Consider the following 20,640-nt stretch of genomic DNA (forward strand, 5'->3'; position numbering starts at 1 on the left):
TACTTCCCCTTCCTGTCCTGCCCTTCCGCTTCTGGCGGGGCGGACGTGGCTCTCCTGGTTCAGCCTACCAGGGGGCGTGTTGTGGTCCCTGCCTGTCAGATTCTGAGGGAGGCCATGCCTCCTCGCTACAGTGTCATCCCAATAAAACCCAAATGCAATCTATTTTAATATAATGCACGTTTCCCATAGGCACCTTAGCTGCAGTGCCACTCTACACAGAGAGAGAAGCTGAGCTATGTTTGATATACAGAGCTAACAAGGCCAGGGTGCGAACTCACTGCAACAGCACATTTCTGGGTCCCAAAGGTCAGACTGGATGAAGGATTTGCTTGAGTTTGTTACTAATGCATAAAACAAGGTGGGGGAACAGGGCAAATAAGAAACAATCCAGATGCTAGTACAATCCTACCACTGTGCTGTTTCAGATACGAATGGACAAGAATCCGGTTCCTAACCACATTACTCCCATCTCTTAAATCATAAATGCCTTGAGGATACAAGTTCATTCTAGGAATCCCAGATGTTCAGTTCTCCCTACCATTCAAGCTGCATGCTTCAGTAATAGTAGTAAAATGTATTATTTGTATTATGGTAGAACCTAGAGATAAGATCAGGATTCCTCTGTACAAACATAGAATAAATGACGGTCCCTGAAGAACTAACTAGACCAGCGGTTCTCAAACTGTGGGTCGCGACCCCATGTTAATGGGGTCCCCAGCGCTAGCTTAGACTTGCTGGGGTCCGGGGCCGAAGCTGAAGCCCAAGCACCACCGCCTGGGGCCGAAGCCTGAGGGCTTTAGCCCTGGGCTTCGGGACTCAGATTACAGGCCCCTGCCTGGGACTGAAGCCCTTGGGCTTTGGATTTGCCCCGCCCCCTCCCCTGGGGCTTGGGCTGGCTCAGGCTTTGGTCCCCCCTCCTGAAGACATGTAGTAATTTTTATTGTCGAACGGGTGTCGCGATGCAATGAAGTTTGAGAACCCCTGAACTAGACAAATCAGCAAATGGTTGGGAAGTAACACACAAACAGAGTGAATAATGTGGTGGTTTGCAAATGTCCTGTACATGCCATGCTTTTTGTTTAGTGATGTAGATATTGGCACAGAGAGACGATATGTGTATATGCTTAGTCCTGGGACTAGTATGAAAACTCATGATGGGGTCCCAAAAATAGCATGAATCTGAAAGACCATTTAAGGTCAAAAAGGGGAACAGATTTATCCCTGTTAGAAGCCGACTCAGCTAAAGCTCTGGCAGTGATTCCAAATAAGTCAATTTATAGCCTCCCAGAACACCCCGACTACCTTCCCTAAATTAATTATGTAGCCTAAATCCTTTTCAATAATCTGCCTAGAAACAAATTAGCCTCTAGCTCCACCTAGTGGATTGTTACACTAGGAATTAATAATAATTACTGAACACTTTGACCACACCTTCCAACTCAGGATCTTAAAGTGCCTTGGGAACATGAACACATTAAACCTTGGAACACACTTATGAGGGCGGTTGGTAGCATTATCCCCATTGGATAGACGGGGAAACAGGCAGAGAGGTTAATGGACTGAACATTGAAGACAATGATGTCGACGAAAATGGGAGATGCAAAGCACTCTGGAAATCACATGTTGGCTTCAGCAAAGCACTTCTCCACATGCATCCCAGTCAATTTAAGCACATGCTTACGTGTCTTACTGAGTTGGAGCCTTTCTGAATCCAGAGCCTTGATCCTGTTAAGTGTTTAGAGCCTCTTGTGACTTGTCAGATATCCATAACTCCCACTGCAGTCAGGTTTTGCAAGAGTTCTGCAGCTCAGAAGAGGCCTTAATAAAGAAATAATGTGGGTCTACGCTGGCACAAAAGGGTATTCTGTCGGGTTACAAAACTGGCACTAGAGGATTATTAGATATTGCCAATGAGAGGCCGTTATCCAGTGGTAAAGGAACAGGACTGGGAGCCAGGAGATCTGAGGCTAAATTGTTGGGACCAGATTTATACAGGTATTTGGGGCCTAAAGATGCAAATAGGACTTAGTGAGATTTACAAAAGCATCAAGCGAGTTAGGGGCCAAACTCTCACTGACTTTGCAAATCTGCCTCTTAGTGACTTTACTATTGTATTTCTCCTAACACATTCTTTCCCCTTCTCCCTCCCCCTCTCCAACTCCCAAACACTAGATGAGCTTAGGACAAAGAGCAAAGCTAACCTGTACGCCTGACATGGCGTATGGAGCCACAGGCCATCCTGGAGTCATCCCTCCCAATGCTACCCTCATCTTCGACGTGGAGCTGCTCAGGTTAGAGTAAAGCCTTTCATGGGAGCCGGGTGAAGACATCTGCTGATAATCATCCATTCTTTTCCCCTTCCCTACGGTAAGAGGAGGCCGCACTGGAATCGCAATCTTCCCTGCTTGAGCTGTCATGCCAATAGAGCCTGCCCTAGGTTGTTTATTCCTTTCCCTCTTTTTTAAAGTTCTTGTGTCCATATTTGTCTTCTATTAGAAGCTTCTTTGCTCTGAGAAAAATTTCCACCGTTGTAACATTTTTGAGTTGTACATTTCATTTAATTTGCATGTGATTAAAATTCACAATGATAATTAAATATATATATATATATATATTCCTTATGGAAAAACCACTGCCTTACTGTACACAAACCAAGACAAACAAAAGGTGCTCAGAAATCAAATGTACATCTCGTACATGAAGGGGCATTAGCCAAACGGAGTTACCTGCGCTGCCACTTTTCTCTCAACTTGTACGTGCTTGCTCGCGGCTGTTTTAAACAAATGTCTCATTTGAAAATTTAAAAAAATATAGAAACAATAAAATCTTGATACTTTACCGTTTCTGCGCTGTTTCTTGTCCTTCACTTTTAACGGAGATGGGCATTTTTTCTAATATAAAAGGTCTTCTAGAAACTACTGACTGATCTTCCGGTTTGTTAATGATTTCTTTTCTTGTATAAAATATGCTTATGGCATGTTAGAATACTGTTAAAAATTACAAACCGGACTGGTGTCACTGTGGAGACCTGTGGGCTCAAGAAGAAACAGGTCCAGGCTATAATGAATATAAAGGGGGTTCTTTGAGGCTGCTGGACAGACTTTCTGCTTGTTCTGGCTCTCCAGCTCCCAGACCAATCAAACAGACTCAGTGCCCCTCAGTCCTGGCCAGAAAAGAGACCATGGACCATGGGTTGGATTTTTCAAAAGCACTCAGCCCCAGATTTCAGTGGGAGCCAGGCAACTAAATACCTTTGAGAAGCTAATGTGTCAGCCTAATTCTACTCCTATTGAAGTCCGTGGGAGTTTTACTGCTGATTTCAGTGGGAGCTGAGTTAGGCCAATGCTGAGTGTTTTTGAAAATCTGCATGGAGATGCCTGACCACCAAATCCCCACGGCCTCAGGATTACTGGAAGAATTCGCTGGGAACCTGCATATCTCTTTATGAAGCACTCTGTGGTTTAGCCTCCTTTTCCACCAGACTTCTCCCCTTGGACTACCTACAGGAAGCTCTAGAATACCACAAAGTAATCAGACCAGCTGCCCCCACCAACACGTAAGTAGTTAACCTAATCCATGTCCAACCCATTCTTCCTTGAGTCCTCTCCCTTCCCCAGTGACATGTTCGCCTCCAAACCATCTAACAGTGACACATACTCCAACCCCATCCCATGGCACAAGTCCCTATCCAATAGCTCCGTCTACATGCTACTGTTTGTCCCTTTCCTGCCCATCCCTGAGATGGCACTCGTCAGAAAGATGTCTCACTGTTTGGTTTCATCTTGATAATAATGTAGAACACTGCTAAGGCTGAGAAAAAAAAAATACCTTCATCAAAACTAATTCCAATGCAACATGACACATTGATTCCAGGCAAAGGTGACCAGCTGACAGGTCTGTCTAAGCCTTTCATACATTGACATCACAGCAATTTACTAACAATAATTATATATCATAACATCCCTGTGCATTTGGCAAGTCGGTTTGGGTAAACTGAGGCATGGAACACTTGTCACTTGCCCAAATCAGCAATAGCTTCCCTCACGCCCCAGGAGTTTTAACACTGGCTAACTGCCTTCCTCATATAATTATTCTGCCTCATCCAAAACTAATTCCTGGTATGCTGGGCTTGATGGGTAACGTCACTAGCTTCTTATTGTTATTAGTACAAACAGCCATATTTTTTCTATGGCACAGCCAAGGAAATGGGCATTGTTAAGGTGTTGGTGTTTAGTCTTATTTTCAAAACATGCTCAAAAATACCTGTACATATTTTCAACTATACTGCTGGATTTTTAACTGAAGAATTTACTACAATTGCTAGTGGTGGGTTTTGGTTTTGTGTGCACGCATGTGTGTGTGGTTCTTTATAAGAAAATTAAAATTAGAATAGAATTTTGAATGTAAAATAACCCAGACTACAATACTAGAAAGAAAACCATCAGTGGGCTGATAACTCCAGATGAATGAATATAAATCCAGCATGAAAAATCGAAACCTGTAATCTGTGCACTAGCCCGTTCAAATCTCTCTCTTTTTCTCAGTAGAACGGCCATACTGGGTCAGACCAAAGGTCCATCTATCCCAGTATCTTGTCTTCCGACAGTGGCCAAAGCCAGGTACCCCAGAGGGAATGAACAGACCAGATAACTATCAAGTGATCTATCCCCTGTCACTGATTCTCAGCTTCTGGCAATCAGAGGCTAGGGACTCCATCCCTGCCCATCCTGGCTAATAGCCGTTGATGGACCTATCTCATGAATTTATCTAGTTCTTTTTTGAACCCTGTTATAGTCTTGACCTTCACACCATCTTTTGGCAAGGAGTTCCACAAATACTTCCTTTTGTTTGTTTTAAACCTGCTGCCTATTAATTTCATTTGGTGACCCCTTTAGTTCTTCCTTATTTACTTTCTTCACACCAGTCATGATTTTATAGACCTCTATCATATCCCCCCTCAGTCATCTATTTTCCAAGCTGAAAAGTCGCAATCATTAATCTCTCCTCATATGGAAACTGTTCCATACCCTTAATCATTTTTGTTGCCCTTTTCCGAACCTTTTCCAATTTCAATATATCTTCCTTGCGATGGGGCGACCACATCTGAACACCATATTCAAGATGTGGGCGTGTCATGGATTTATATAGCGACAATATGACCTTTTCTGTCTTATTATATATCCCTTTCTTAATGAATCCCAACATTCTGTTAGCTTTTTTGACTGCCACTGCAGATTGAGTGGATGTTTTCAGAGAACTATCCACAATGACTCCAAGATCTCTTTCTTGAGTGGTAAAAGCTAATTTAGACCCCATCATTTTATATGTATAGTTGGGATTATGTTTTTCAATGTGTATTACTTTGCATTTATCAGCATTGAATTTCATCTACCATTTTGTTGTCCAGTCACCCAGTTTTGTGAGGTCCCTTTGTAACTCTTTGCAGTCTGCTTTGGACTTAATTATCTTGAGTAGTTTTATATCCTCTGCAAATTTTGCCACCTCACTGTTTACCCCTTTTTCTAGATCATTTATTAATATGTTGAATAGGACTGGTCCCAATACAGACACCGGCCTGGGGGACACCACTATTTACCTCTCTCCATTCTGAAAACTGACCATTTATTCCTATCCTTTGTTTCATGTCTTTTAACCAGTTACCAATCCATGAGAGGACCTTCCCTCTTATCCCATGACAGCTTACTTTGCTTAAGAGCCTTTGGTGAGGGATCTTGTTAAAGGCTTTCTGAAAAATCTAAGTACAACACATCCACTGGATCCCCCTTTCCACATGCTTGTTGACCCCCTCAAAGAATTCTAGTTGATTGGTGAGGCATGATTTCCCTTTACAAAAACCATGTTGACTCTTCCCCAACAAATCATGTTCATCTATGTGTCTGACAATTCTGACAAATGATGCATGTCTGACAAGTCTGTTCTTCACTATCGTTTCAACCATTTCTTTACTATAGTTCAACCAATTCTGTTCTTCACTAATGTTTCAACCAGTTTGCCTGGTACTGAAGTCAGACTTACCGGCCTGTAATTGCCGGGATCACCTCTGGAGCCCTTTTAAAAAATTGGCGTCTCATTGGCTATCTTCCAGTCATTTGGTACAGAAGCTGATTTAAATGATAGGTTACATACCACAGTTAGGAACTGGGCATCAGTATTTGTTTTAGCCACAATGCTATGTTTTTGCTTGTTAAGATTATTTAAAAAAAAACAAAACCCACCTCTATTCCATCACTTAGCATCTATTGTTATTCCTTAATGTTTGGTATGAATAAAACATTTCACAGCCGACCACCCTGCCCACAGCCCCAAGCTGTGACAATGCTTAAAGACAGCTGTAGCTAGAGAAATTCTATTATGATTTGTAATCATGTAATTACAGTAATGCCTTAGGGCCACCCATAGAAAGTTCTCTGAATGTCCAGAGGTTCCCTGCTTTTGCCACTTCTGCTTCTACAGGCTGGAGTCTCTGGCAGGTCCCTCTCTGCAGTTTTCCACTAAGGCCACATGGGGGGAGACACCACTGGGCCCTAGTGCTCCCAGGGGTGGGTGTAAGTTCCACACGAGCCGCTCTTGCAGCAACACAGAGAGCAGTGCACTGTGGGTAGCTATCCCGCTGTACAACAAGCTGCAGGGTGCTTTGCGAAGGGTTTGTAATGCCTCATGGGGCAGATACAGCATCACATGATGCAGGTTTCTCACTCCCATCATTCCATGGGCATCCTAGATTGTCAGCCGCTTTTCAATTGAAGTGTGTGGGGGGACAGGGGGAGTGTGTCTGACAGGGAGTGTGGGAGGGGGAGCGGGGAGAGACACAGACAGAGAAAGATTGTGTGTTGTCATAGTGTGTGAGAGAGTGCAGGGGGAGTACGTATGTGAGAGAGACAGAGTGTGTGTTGGCTAGGATTACCAACTTTCTAATTTCACAAAACCGAACACCCCTGCCCCGAGGCCCTGCCCCTGTCCCACCCCTTCTCTGAGGCTCCGCCCCTGCTTGCTCCATCCCTCTTCCCTCTGTTGCATGCTCTCCCCCGACCCTCACTCACTTTCACTGGGCTGGGGCAGAGGAGTGGGGTGGGGCGGGGCGGGATGAGGCCTCTGGCTGGGGATGCAGGCTTTGAGATAGGGCCAGGGATGAGGGATTTGGGTGCAGGATAGGGCTCCGGGCTGGGGTAGAGCGGGGGGATATGGGCTCTGGGTGTGGGCTCCGGGTGAGGCCAAAAATGAGGGGTTCAGGGTGTGGGAGAGGGCTCTGGGCTGGGGATGAGGGGTTCAGAGTGTGGGAGGAGATGTGGGCTCTGGCTGGGGTGTGGCCTCTGGGGTGGGGCCAGGGATGAGGGTTTTGGGGTGAAGGAGGGGACTCTGGGCTGAGGCAGGGGGTTGGTGTGGGGGGGGGGGGTTGTGAACTCGGGGGGGGGGCGGGGGATGGGGGGTTTGGGGTGCAGCAAGGGGCTCAGGGCTCTGGCAGGGTGTTGAGGGTGTGCAGGTTCCAGGAGGGAATTTGGGGACTCCTGGCAGGAGGGACTCCTAGGGTGTTGGGATGTGGGAGGGGATTCAGGGTCCCGGCAGTACTTACCACAGCTCCCAGGAAGCGGCTGCTAGGGCCCTGTAGCCCCTAGACACATGGGCAACCAGGGAAGCTCCGTGCAGTGCCCTCGCGCCTGCAGGCGCCGCCCCCGCAGCTCCCATGGGATGCGGTTCCCAGCCAATGGGAGCTGTGGAGCCAGCACTAGGAATGGGGGCAGCACACAGAGCCTCCCTGGCTGCCCACGTGCCTAGGGGCTGCAAGGACCCGGCAACCACTTCAGGGAGCCGCACGGAGCTAAGGTAGGCAGGGAGCCTGCCTTAGCCCTGCTGCGCCACTGACCAGGCTTTTAACAACCTGGTTGGTGGTGCCGACCAGAGCCTCCAGGGTCCCTTTTTGACAGGGTGCTCCGGTCGAAAACCAGATGCCTGGCACCTTTGTGTCGGCATGTTGTCTCTAAGTTCAAACAACAGAAGAAAGCAACCAGTCCTGAGGCAGGGAGAGGGAGACACCGCCTTACACATCAGCCCTGCTTCCCTTCCTAGCTCTGCACAGCTCAGCAGTCCTGCATCTCCCACAGCCGCCAGCCTGCTGCTGCATCCCTAGTGCCAGAGAGAGATTCCACATTAATGATTTGCTCTTTGCTGTCAGAGTGGAGTGGCATGCTCAGCTGTCAGAATTTCCCATAGCTTTGAAAGGGGAGGGGCACATGCCTGTGTAGCTGTATGCAAGGCAGCTGAGGTCAAAACAGTGGTTTTATTTTGTCGGCAAAACAGGAGAGTTTTGCCAACAAAAGTAGCATTGCAGTGTGCACACCTCCACTATTTTGTCAGCAAAAGCTGCTTTTGCCAGCAAAACTGGGTAGAGTAGACAAGGGCTAAGACACCTTGTCTCTGATTTTCAGAGGTGAAGACCACCCGCGTCCATAATTAACACCCAGCAGGTAGCAATGGGTTACCTGATGCTATACTTCTAAGGATAATGGTAGAATAGTTTAGCACCTCTAGGCTTGGCACTTCATAGCCCTGGCACCTCTGCGCTGCTGGCCAGCAGCTGCCACTCTCCAGCCATCCAACCACTGCTTCATTTGTGCCAGGGCTTCTGACACCTCTTCCATTACAAATTAAGAACTGAGTCTAGTGAAAGAGTTAAGCAGAAAAGTATTCCTGAGACAAAGAGAATGAGAAAAATCCTGGGGCGTAAGATCCACCTGTTCCTGAGACACCAAACAGACACAGCGCACTTCAGCAACAAGTACCCCCTAGACAAGCCTGGACACTGCTCAGATTAAACCAGCTGGAAAGCAAAACCAACCTAACTTGACCTCAGCAGTCAAGACCAGAGAGGAGGACGAGGGGACAAAGGATCTTATTATGATATATATGGAGATATACCTATCTCATAGAACCGGAAGGGACCTTGAAAGGTCATCGAGTCCAGTCCCCTGCCTTCACTAGCAGGACCAAGTACTGTCCCTGACAGTTTTTTGTGGGTTTTTTTGCCCCAGATCCCTAAATGGCCCCCACAAGGATTGAACTCACAACTCTGGGTTTAGCAGGCCAATGCTCAAACCAAATTCAGGCTCCTTGCAGAAGGTGAGACGGCACCCTATATGTTTGTGACATCACTGAGCACATTGAAAGTGCTCAGAAATCTTGATGACAGCCACCAGCAACACTTCAGCTGGGAAAGAATGAAACTCAGTATAAACTTTCTTTGCTGTATGCTGTGTTGTCATAGCCGTGTCGTCCCAGCATATTAGAGAGACAAGGTAATATCTTTTACTGGACCGACTTCCATTGATGAGAGAGACAAGCTTTTGAGCTTACACAGAGCTCTAGTTCAGGTCTGGGAAACTTACTCAGCCCTGGTCTACACTACAGAATTACTTTGGTATAACTACATCGCTCAGGAGTGTGAATCCACACCCCTGTGCAATGTTATACTGAGCAGTATACATAGCCAGCACTGTCAATGAGGAGCTTCTCCCGCCAACATAGCTACCGCCTCTCACGGAGGTGGATTTACTAAGCCGATGGGAGAGCTCTTCATTAAAGTGCTACAGCGGCTGATGCAGTGTTTTTAAGTGTAGACCTGCCCTCAGTGTCACTGCTAAATACAAGATGGAACAGTAAATATATATTTCCAGGGACCCTGCAAGGTGAAGTGGCCCATTAACACCCATCCAGGCACAGGGAGGAGAGGATGGGAGCAGGGGAGGAGGTGGAAAAGGCAGCTGGATGGGGGTGGTATGTGTCTCTAAAAATCATGGACTAAATAGCAACATTGGATTTATGGCTTATTACAACTATTTATAACCCACTAACAATCCCCTCTCTGACTGGAGGAGTGTTAATGAGCCACTTCACCTTGAATGGTCCCTTGAAATGTGGTGGTGGTGGTACCTTTTAGCCCTGTTACTAGAGCACTCACTTGGGGGGTTGGAGACCCAGGTTCAAACCCCATCCCCCGCCTGCTGGGGAGAAAGGATTTGAACTGGGGGTCTACCATGAGAGTGCTCTACCCACTGAGCTATGGGGTATTCTGATGTGGGGATTCCCTCAGTCTCTCCTGAAGAAGCTGGTCCACTGTGGATAAATACTTACCTAGTCATTGGGCCAGAGATCGGGTGCGAGAATGACTCTATGGCCTGGTGATTAGAATACTCATGTGGGAGTGCCAGAGTCTAGTCTAGTCCAGCGCCCCGCTCCAAGCATGTTTTTGTTTGTTAGGATTATTTTACCTGATGCCATACTTCTAAGGAAGTCTCGATACTGGTATAATAGTTTAGTCAGTGCTTAATTTGTGCCAGGGCTCAGCCCTGGCACCTCCATGACTATTTCATTACTTTGGAACAGCTTCAACAGGAGAAAGCGAGGGAGCCTTCCCCCACCCCCTCAGAATACACCATGGCCAGTGGTTAGGGCACCTATCCTAAGAGGTAGAAGACACCATTCAAATCCCTTTTCCCCATCAGGTGGAGAAGGGAAATAGAATCTGGGTCTCTCAGCTGCTAGACTGAACAGTATAAAAGAGGCTCCTCCTCCTCTGGCATTTTTTGCAAGAGCAGCATAGGCCCACCAGAGTGGAAAACATTTCCAGTGCCCTCTCCCCCCAGCCACCCAATATACATATGGCCGAGCCAAAACACCCTCAACTTAGTGGCACAGCAGCGCAGTGCCCCCGGAAGTTGAAACCCAGGCAACAAGCCTGCTTGCCACCTTACTCGAGGAGAGCGTTCCCAGCTCTCAACCACCAGCAGAGATAGGTGCCTCACTCCAGCCCAGATTTAGGCACTTATCTCCATAATGGGGCAGGGCTTAGAACACACCCCTCTAGTCAGCATCTCCCATTGGCTAGTTTAGGCAGCTTCCTTTCTAATAATCTACTTCTTGCAGATCCCATTCTTAGGTGCTTAGCACTCTCCAGTCATTGTATAGGGAGCTAGGTACCTAACTCAGGCTTTGTGGATCCCATTGTTGTTCCAGTGATTTTCCAGGTGTCGCAATGCCTAAGCGCTTCTGTGGATCCATGACCTAGCACCTTCCAGCTTTTGCTAGGATTTTTATCAGTTAAAACTGGGCCTGTCAGGCTTTTGACCTGAATATATACTCTCAACCTCACTGGGCAGCTCCTCAGACCTGCATTTCCTACTCACATCAATAAGAGCAGAGGCTGTTCAGCACCTTCCACTATCAAGTCTTCAAAGAACTTCCTTAGATCTCTCGCTACAGCTGGTTGAGGAAGCTCTCTCACAAGCCACCCTTTCTCCCTTTAGTGGAAGCACAAATTTTTTTCATAACAATTTGATTAAAAAAATATCTGAAGGTAAGACTAGCTATGCTTTGGGATACTTAGGGAAATTAAGTTTTTAACAAAATGTAATCCAGCATTCTAATCTTTGCCCGGTGGCTCTTTATTCAACTGCAAAATGTGTTATTTTATTTAATTGTGTCATTTATCAACACAGCACATAATTACTACTACTATATAATGGATTGGAAAGACATACCACGGTTGCCTGTGTAATCAGATATGCTCTTATATTACTTATTTCTAACCACTTTATAGATGGAAAAACAACCTTGCAGGCATAATTTCATGTTCTACTTCCTGAATATTAAGCAGAAAGGAAATGCACAGAACACACAACTTTAGACTGCAAGGCTGGTAACATCTGCCTTATGAATTACCCCCTCTGCTATTCCTATAACTGAACTCATTTCCCTGTCCTTTGATATTACATTTCAAACAAAATCTTGAGCAGACCTCATCAAAATAATCCTCCGGGCATCTGATTTCCATTCCCTGTGTCTTGCAGGTACAAATGATTTCATTTTTACATGTACAGGGACACTGAAAACCCTGAACAGGCACTAGAAGAAAAAAAGTCATATGAAATGGAATATTTAATGAAAGGAAGCAGCAAAGCGTTCACAGAAATCAAAAAGATGCTGGTCTTAACAGTTCACTGAAAGAATTTTTATTAATCTTATTACCCTACAGAATTGCTTTAAAAATTTTTCTTAAACACCACCAAGCTTTCATCAAAATCAGACTCTGCAATACAAGCAAAAGAATTCTTATTGACAGAGGAAATACGATATATGCATACTATTCAAAATAAGCAAAATTGAAAGATGAAGTGGATCCAAATGCCAAAACTTCACTAAATTAGTAAGGGCACAAGCCAGCACGGTGCTGCGTTCCTTCAGCACCTTACAGCCAAAAGGGCTGGGGACACTCGGCACCTTGTCTAGGCTCTCATCGTGCAATTTTCTTAAAGCTCAAGGATAGCTAAAGGTGATAAATTTGGCTCTACTATCAACCCAATTTCACCCTAAATTACTCCATCTGAAATTTCACCCAGCAACAGCATAGGATTTCTATGGAAAGTTTAAGGTAAATCAGCCAAGATATGGGGGTTGGGGGAGAAGAGGAACTCGCTTCTGAAACACCTTCCAAAAAAAAAAAAAATCACAAAAGGAGTTGGCCTAAGAACCCAATTTATTTTAATCTGTTGGGCTTGGTGAAGACTGCTGGCCTTTGAGTGGATTTAGGATTTAGTTAACGCTGAACACATTAAGTGTGTACAGCTTTGGTTCATATGGCTGTGATGGGGGAAGAATAGGCAAGAAGCCACAGGGTGGGCAAGACAATAGCTGGCTAACGCAACAATAAAAATGTACTTGCATAAGTTGTCACAGCTGATTAGGCTGGTGGCCACCTGAGACTAGTGTGACCATTGAGATCATCCAAACATACCCATCTTCGCTTTTATTTTGTCTCCAACCATCTCTCCTTTTTTATTTATTCAGCTAGAGTATCTAGTCATAATCCTAGACTGAATTATCTGAGGCAGGGAATGCATCTATTAATTAATTTGTGTCGTATCTAGCACAGGGGACCCTTTATTGGAGACTACAGGTACCACAGTCATAAATAAATGGCCTGATTTCGAATGGGGAGAGGGCCAGATAGGTGGGGTGGGGGGTTCAGACTACAAGGAAGAGAGATCTTTCTGCCAACACATCTACTTAACATGTTCCACACCCTGCTCTAGCTAGAGAGAGCCACAAAGGATGTCCAGTCTGAGGCCCCAGAGGGAAGGGCAGAGGAGCTATGTCAGAAATTAGAAATAGGAGACAGTAATTTTCTGTCATACCCTGCCAGCATTTGAGCCACCAATGTAGAGTTGAAAGACTACCTGATCGTTGCTCCAATGGTCTACGTACAATTCATCTGGTAGTTAGGCAATCACATCAAAGTATCATAACTGGCACCCTTTGCGGTAATCAAAGCAAAAGCATCAAAGACTGAACGGGCCTTGCAAAAAACCTACTCTATGGAAGGCTGTTCTGTGACTCAGCAGGTCAACATTGGAGACCAGTTCTGTCAATCTAGCCCCTTACCTGAGCACTGAAGTAGGTGTATTTTTGTGTGTGTATATACACATAACATAAACAATTACACACATGTCAACATTTAAGGTAGTATAGGAGGTAGGCATACAGATACATAGTGCCCATCATGATAGTAAGCTCTTACCCAAATTTTAATCATTAGTTTGATGATGTTTATACTCCTCTTTTAATCCCTTCAACATGTTAAAGAGAAAAGATATTATCAGTAAATTAACATGGCATATAGGAAGGTTTGCAAAAGTTGTACACAAGCAACTTTTGGGTAAACAAATGTTAGTTTTATTCCCTCATCAAACTAAGAGTAAGCAAATTTTGAGCATTGGCTAGTAAATTTCAAGTTTAAATACTCATTTATGGTGATTCACCATCCTAAAGAATCTTTGTCTATATTACATTAACATTTACATTTGGCAAAACATGTCTTTAAATGTATCAGCATCTATAAGCCAAAACAGTCTCTATTTATTAACACTCCCTCCCATCCCCACCGACCTGGTTCAATATAGCACATCAGCTTTCCACCCCACACCCTCCTTTTAGCCAGTCACTGGCAACAAGATGACTTCTTAGAAAAACATCTACTAGACAGTTGGATATATTTCAGGGCAATACATATTTATGACTTGTAATGCAGACCTCTACTTACTGCCACCAGTCTAAGGGAAGAGCTACACAAGACAGAGAAATTTTTGTTTAATATAAGCAGCAGCCTTATAACAAACACAAGTTCCCTATAACAAAAAGGATAGGTTGATTCAAACATTCCCATAGGGAGAAAAATAGTAACTTACATACAATAGCAGAAATATTTGATAAGTGTCAAAATATACTAAACCCTTTTCTATACAAAAATTGTGGGTTTTTTCCCCTATTTATGGTGCCTGATTTTTATACATATATGGGATGAAATTCACTCTTATGTAGAGAGTCCACACAAGACCACTTACCCTAAAGATGGAAGCTAAGTGGTGCACAGAGTCTAGTGCAAGCTATCTAGGGTGAGGAATTTCACCAGGACTGAATCAAAAACTTGGTAATATTACTGGAAACAGACACTACAATTATGCAGCAATGACGAGGTCTCCTTGATATCTAGGAGAAAGTGTGTCCACTTAATGGAATTACTAAAATTTAAGTAATTTAAACCAAATCCAAAAGTGAACTACATTTATTTAGTAAATTCCAAACTTAAAATATCAAAGCTTCAAAATGAATAGTCTATGCATGAGGCATAGAAGTAAAAGGGTCAAATGAAAATAATCAAACTTGATTAATGGTCCTTATGAGGTTCAGTCCGAAAACACTGTGGCAAGAGTTAAAATCTTTCCAAAAGAGCTCATCTTTATTTTGGTGGGTCTGTGTTTATTCCATATTTCTCCTTGAGAAGTTTCAGCTGCTCTTCTTTCTTCTTTGTGTCCATTTTTTGGAATGCCTGTAATAAAAATCAACAAAACTACATTAGAGAAGAATATTCTTTACAATTTACCTCTTACTGAGTTTTTAATAAGGCATATTAGTTACACTTCTTAGGAGACAATACTACAGTTAACACAAGTTACCATGTCATTACCATAGTCTTCAATTAAGACACGGAAAAATATCATGATTTTAGGGTAAGTGAAAGTAATTCTTGTCACTACACAGCATAATTCTTCAATACTGGACAGCATCCCAAGGAAATGTGGCCTAGAAATCTATATGCTTGTCATTGTGCAGAGAAACAATGTCAAGAGCTCAGAGATCATTTCTTCTAACCAAGATCTTGTCTCCTTTGGCAGGGACCCCAAAACTAAACCTGTGGGAAGCAATGCTGCAATCTGCTCTTTACAGCCCACCTTGCTTCCCCCAGTCCAGTCCAATAAGCATGTTCTTTGCACAAAAAAGAATAAAAGCTAAAATGAAACCCTGTTAGCTCATATACACCCTCCCACTCCAAGTTCAGCATTGTTCTCTAGAATATTTAAATCAATAGCTGCAATAAATCCAAATAATTTTCATTTTAGACTAGAATGGAAAATTGATAGCATACCACATATTTAATAGTTATTTTAGAAAATCAAGTGTACTTGCCCTGTTTGCATTGTAGTACAAGACAACAAGGTATCTGTTGCACACATTGAATCCCGACAGATGATCACAAGCATTCTTGGCATCAAAGATGTCTTCATAAACTACATATGCTGTTCCTCTAGTCTCTGGAGTGTTTCCACTGCAACGTAAGATCAGTTTTAATATTAAAACAATATGAATATAAAATAATTCCAATAACAATTAGCAGTGACAGCACAGATTATGTTAACTGATACAACTTTAATAAAAACCAAGATTTCTAATGACTTTTTCTAGACTTTGAGATTCATCCTTGCTTTCCATACCAATCTTCGTTTATTATTATTTCTGGCTCTAATTTTGTAAAGAGTGACAGCAGCAAATATATGCATAGTATTATGTTCCAAGGTTAATTCATCTCCTCTCTAAGAATGATTACGAAAGCCTTTACTATGCATTATGACAGTGTCATTCTTGGAAAGCCTGAAAACGGATACATCAGTAAATTGCTTAAGAGCTCAATCTTGTAATGTCAAATCAAATCTTTAAAGCTGAAGTATTGTGCGTGATACCACTCCAAGATACCAGGAACCTAGATGGATTGCTATTTCAGCATATTACACACAGACAGAGTATGTCTACACTGCAATTAAAAACCCACAGCTGGCCCGTGTTAGCTGACTCCGTGTTTAATTGTGGTGTAGACGTTCTAGCCCGATCCCCAGTGTCTACACCACAATTAAACAGCCCCTTACCCTGTGCCTGAATTCTCTCACCTGCAGCCCTTGGTTTTTAATTGCAGCATAAACATAGCCAAAGAAAGCTACATTGGAACAACAGTGCCTCAACTTCAAAAACTGTGCTGGCAGTAGATACCAGAGCTTAATGTTCCCTTTCTGTTATCTTATTTGTATTGAATTTAAACAAAACCAGGTCTCAGTACACAAACAATGAATCAATTAGTGCTTTGTAGACATTTCTTCCAAGATGAAATCCTTCACTTAAAACCAAGCATAAAGAAAAACCTTCATGTTTATTCAGTATCCTAATAACTAGCAGCTAGACCAGTTTATGCTGTGATGTGTTGGACCTGATAAATTAAGCAAGGTCTGGGTCACTTAGTATTTAAGTGTTCATTGGAGATCTTCCATCCATCAGCACAGGAATTATGCTGGTGACCAGATAGATGATACATTTCCCTGACTGAATGATAATGAAGTTTACTTGTAACTATATTCATGCTAGCTTTCCTTTGTTCGATGCAATCTCACTGTTCCTACTTATATCCTTTTGGGTCATCCTAAATAATAATTCTCCTTCTTTGTCTACAAGTGTTAGAAGGATAGGAAATTTTAATTGTTTGGCCATGCTACTCATTTAATTCTTTTACACCTTCCTCAACTCAGTCCATACAGTGCGGCCCTAATCATTTTTGTTAATCTTTTCTGAACTTCTTCTGTCAACAGTTTTCTGATATCGAGATAGCTAGAACTGTATGCTGTTGTCTAGGTATATAAACTATTTTCAGCATGTAGTAGGCGGCCTGCAATTTATGCAGTATAACTGTTGAGAATGTTATGCCTCACTAAGTTGCTGTCCAGTATCCAATGTATCTGTCTAAGTCCTGTTAACATAAGAATGGCCATTCTGGGTCAGACCAATCATCCATCTATCCCAGTATCCTGTCTTCCAATACTGTGCCAGATGCTTCAGAGGGAGAGAACAGAACAGGACAACGTATTAAGTCATCCATCCCTTGTCATCCAGGCCCAGATTCTAACGGTCAGAGGTTTAGGCACACCCAGAGTATGTGGTTGCATCCCTGACCACCTTGGCTAATAGCCACTGATGGACCTATCCTCCATGAACGTCTCTCATTCTTTTTTGCACCCACTTATATTTTGGCCTTCATAGCATCCCATGGCAATGAGTTCCACAGATTGACTGTGTGTTGTGTGAAGAAGTACTTCCTTATATTTGTTTTAAACTTGCTGCCTATTAATTTCATTGGGTGGCCCCTGATTCATGTGTTATGTGAATGCGTAAATAACACTTCCTTATTCACTTTCTCCACACAATTCATGATTTTATGGACCTCTATCATTTCTTTGTCATTTCTTTTCTGAACATTCCCAATCTTTTTAATCTCCCCTCACACAGAAGCTGTTCCATACTCCTAATCATTATGGTTGGTGTTCTCTGCACCTTTTCTAATTCTAATATCTTTTTTTGAGATGGGGTAACCAGAACTGCATGCAGTATTCAAGGTGTAGGTGTACAATAGATTTATATAGTGGCATTATGATATTTACTGTCTTACTATCTATCCTATTCCTAATGGTTCTTAAAATTGTAAGCTTTTTTGACTGCTGCTGCACATTGAGCGGATGTTTTCAGAGAACTATCCATGATGACTCCAAGATCTCTTTCTTAAGTGGTAACTGCTCATTTAGACCCCATCATTTTGTACGTATAGTTGGTATTGTTTTCCAATATGCATTACATATGGCAGCTCTGAGAGTCACTTAAGGAGAACCTTAAAAACCAAGACGGTTAGATCAACAGAATTTACTGTAATATTGTAAATTCCCATTAGGTAGAAGGGTCTGTTTTCTCCAAAATAACTCTTTAAAATATTTAAAGTAAAAACTAGCCATGAACTTTGTTCACATTGACCTCTGTCTTTGATGCACTTAAACTGTTCAAAAGCCACTAGGAAAAAATAGCAGATCATATTCAGTGAATGTTTTTACTGAGTACTAACAAAAATGAAATGCACTATGTATGAGTTCTTCACTAGACTGCTGGTTTGTCTAAGAGGAGAAATAGAGTCATATGGTTTATTTACCTCCCATTGCACAATCCCATATCATTTCCCCCAACTTGTCAACTTTTATCTGCTATGAATGTACTTTAAAAGATGATCTAGTATGCTTACAGCTAAAATCAAAACAGAGGAGTTTGGCATCATATTTCTGCAGAAAACAATGTCTTGCTGCTCACACTGATGGATATTTGGAACACTTCCAACAATTGTACCCAATACTTACTGCTACATTTTTGTAATCAAAAGACTTACACTCTGATTTGCCGAATAGGTCCATATTTTCCAAAAATATCATACATTTCCTCAGCTGTGATTTTGTATGGCAAGTTTCTGATATATAAAATCCGATTGACTTCAGGAGGCAGCCGAATCTAAAATAGAGACCACAGTTACATTTGGAATGCTCACTTCCAAAACTAACACATCAAAGGTACATATCTCCCAGTTACCATACACCTTCTGTCTCACAGACCCTTTTGTGATCACATATCCTCCATTAACAACAACAGCACTTGCTGGCATGGAAAGACATTAGGAAAGAATTTGAGGCATCTGTAGCTCTATGGTCTATAAGTATATGAACAGATCTAAGTTCAGAAGGGACCACCAAGAACATCTAGTCTGATCTCCAGCAAAATACAGGTCATAGAACTTCCCCAAGTAATTCCTGTTTGTACTACAGCATCTCTTTTAGGAAAACATCCAGTCTTGATTTGAAAATTGCTAGTGATGGAGAAGCCACCACAATCTCTGGTAAACTGTTCCAGCGTTGGAACCCTCTCTGTTAAAAATGTACGCCTTTTTTCAAGTCTGAGGGCAGGTCTACACTACCGCTTATGTTTATGTAATTGATGTTGCTTAGGGGTGTGAAAAATCCACCCCCAGCACCCCCGAGTGACGCAAGGTACACAGACCTAAACGCCAGGGTGAACAGCACTATGTCGGCGGGAAACACTCTCCTGCCGACATAGCTACTGGCTCTTGCCGAGGTGGAGTAATTATGCGGATGGAAGAACTCTCTCCTGCGCTGCATCGGTGCAGCTGTGCCAACGTATCACTTCTAATGTAGACTAGCCCTGAATTTGGCTAGCTTAAGAACCAATGGTTGGAAAGTTGATTTCCCTTTGCTTGTTACATTGAAAAGCCTATTATCAAATATTTGTTCTCCTTATGGGTTCTGGCACTCTGTGGCTCAAGTCACCACTTAACCTTGTCTTTGTTATGCTTAATAGATTGTGCTCCTTGAGTTGATCACTATACAGAATATTTTTCAACCCTTTAATCATTTGCGTTGATCTTCTCGAACGTAAAAAATTTCCAGTCTTGACGATCTGCCTTGCGGCTTTCGATGACTCATTTAAAGTCTCTGCGGACTTATCAGAGCAATAATACCTCTCAACTAGGTCATTATTTGGCTCTCTCAACGGCGTGTCACAGGACACAATACGGGGTAACTGGACGATGATACAGTCTGTGACAAGCAGGTCGGACTACATCAGCTAACGGTCCCCTCCGCCCCCAAGCCCCAGCACACGGGTGTGAAGAGCTTTGGCGGCGCAGCGTTACACGGGCAGCCACAGACCTGGGGCAGTCAGATGCCCCACCACGCGCCCCCGGGAGCTGGGCCGGGGCCTGACCCTGGGGGCTGCTCGGCGCGCGGAACAAGCCGACCCCGCGCCCGGCTCAGCCGAGGCGCCCCGAACCCGCCCCCCACCGCCGCGTGAGCCCGTCGCCCCCGGGGCTGGGGCGGCCGCAGGCCCCTGCCAGCGGCCCCATCTCCTGCCCGGGGCCGCCCCGCGGTGGGAGGCGGGAGCCTCGGGCAGGCGGGCGCGGCCGGAACAGCCCGGGGCGGGGGAGCCGCGTTCCCCCCGCGGCGGCGGCACTACTCACGTTGGCTCGCTTGGCCGCTTGCATCGCCATGGTGCCGGGCGGGGTGGGGGCCTTCTCCTAGCAGGGAAACAACGGGAGCGCCTCCGCCTCGCGCCTGCTCACCCCGACAGGCAGCCCCGGATGCTAGCCCAGCCTGCACCGCGGGCGCGCAGGAAGTGACGCATGACAACCGGATGGGGATGAAAGAAGCCGGCCAGTATAGGGGCGGGGCGGGGCTTGGGGAAATGACGGTGAGGGTCATGTGACTTTGGCCTCCAGCGTGCCGGGCGCTGTTATTAATTTGCCTCCCCGCAATCCCTCCCTCCCTGCTGGGGATGTCGTTAGAGCTCCTGGCCCCCCCCCCCCCCCCCCCCCCCCCCCCCCCCCCCCCCCCCCCCCCCCCCCCCCCCCCCCCCCCCCCCCCCCCCCCC

At 44.3% G+C, this 20,640-nt stretch overlaps 2 protein-coding genes across 2 annotated transcripts in view; one reads left to right on the forward strand and one right to left on the reverse strand.

The window, feature by feature from the left end:
- The window catches only part of FKBP1B (FKBP prolyl isomerase 1B), a 51,143-nt gene extending 48,300 nt beyond the window's left edge, over positions 1-2,843 (forward strand). Inside the window, exon 4 of the mRNA XM_034766608.1 lies at positions 2,173-2,843. Within this exon, the coding sequence (XP_034622499.1) occupies positions 2,173-2,301 (129 nt within the window). The 3' untranslated portion in view covers positions 2,302-2,843. The remainder of the gene's footprint in view (positions 1-2,172) is intronic.
- Positions 2,844-12,000: 9,157 nt separating this feature from the next.
- On the reverse strand, positions 12,001-20,390 carry SF3B6 (splicing factor 3b subunit 6). The gene is made up of 4 exons (XM_034766609.1): positions 20,231-20,390; positions 18,593-18,711; positions 15,535-15,673; positions 12,001-14,896 (listed from the first exon to the last, which is right to left on the reverse strand). Exons 1-4 carry the CDS (start codon positions 20,258-20,260, stop codon positions 14,807-14,809), a joined length of 378 nt encoding a protein of 125 aa, XP_034622500.1. The 5' UTR covers positions 20,261-20,390; the 3' UTR covers positions 12,001-14,806.
- Between the last annotated feature and the right edge of the window lie 250 nt (positions 20,391-20,640).

This window comes from Trachemys scripta, chromosome 3 (genome assembly GCF_013100865.1).
Source record: "Trachemys scripta elegans isolate TJP31775 chromosome 3, CAS_Tse_1.0, whole genome shotgun sequence".
NCBI lineage: Eukaryota > Metazoa > Chordata > Testudines > Emydidae > Trachemys > Trachemys scripta.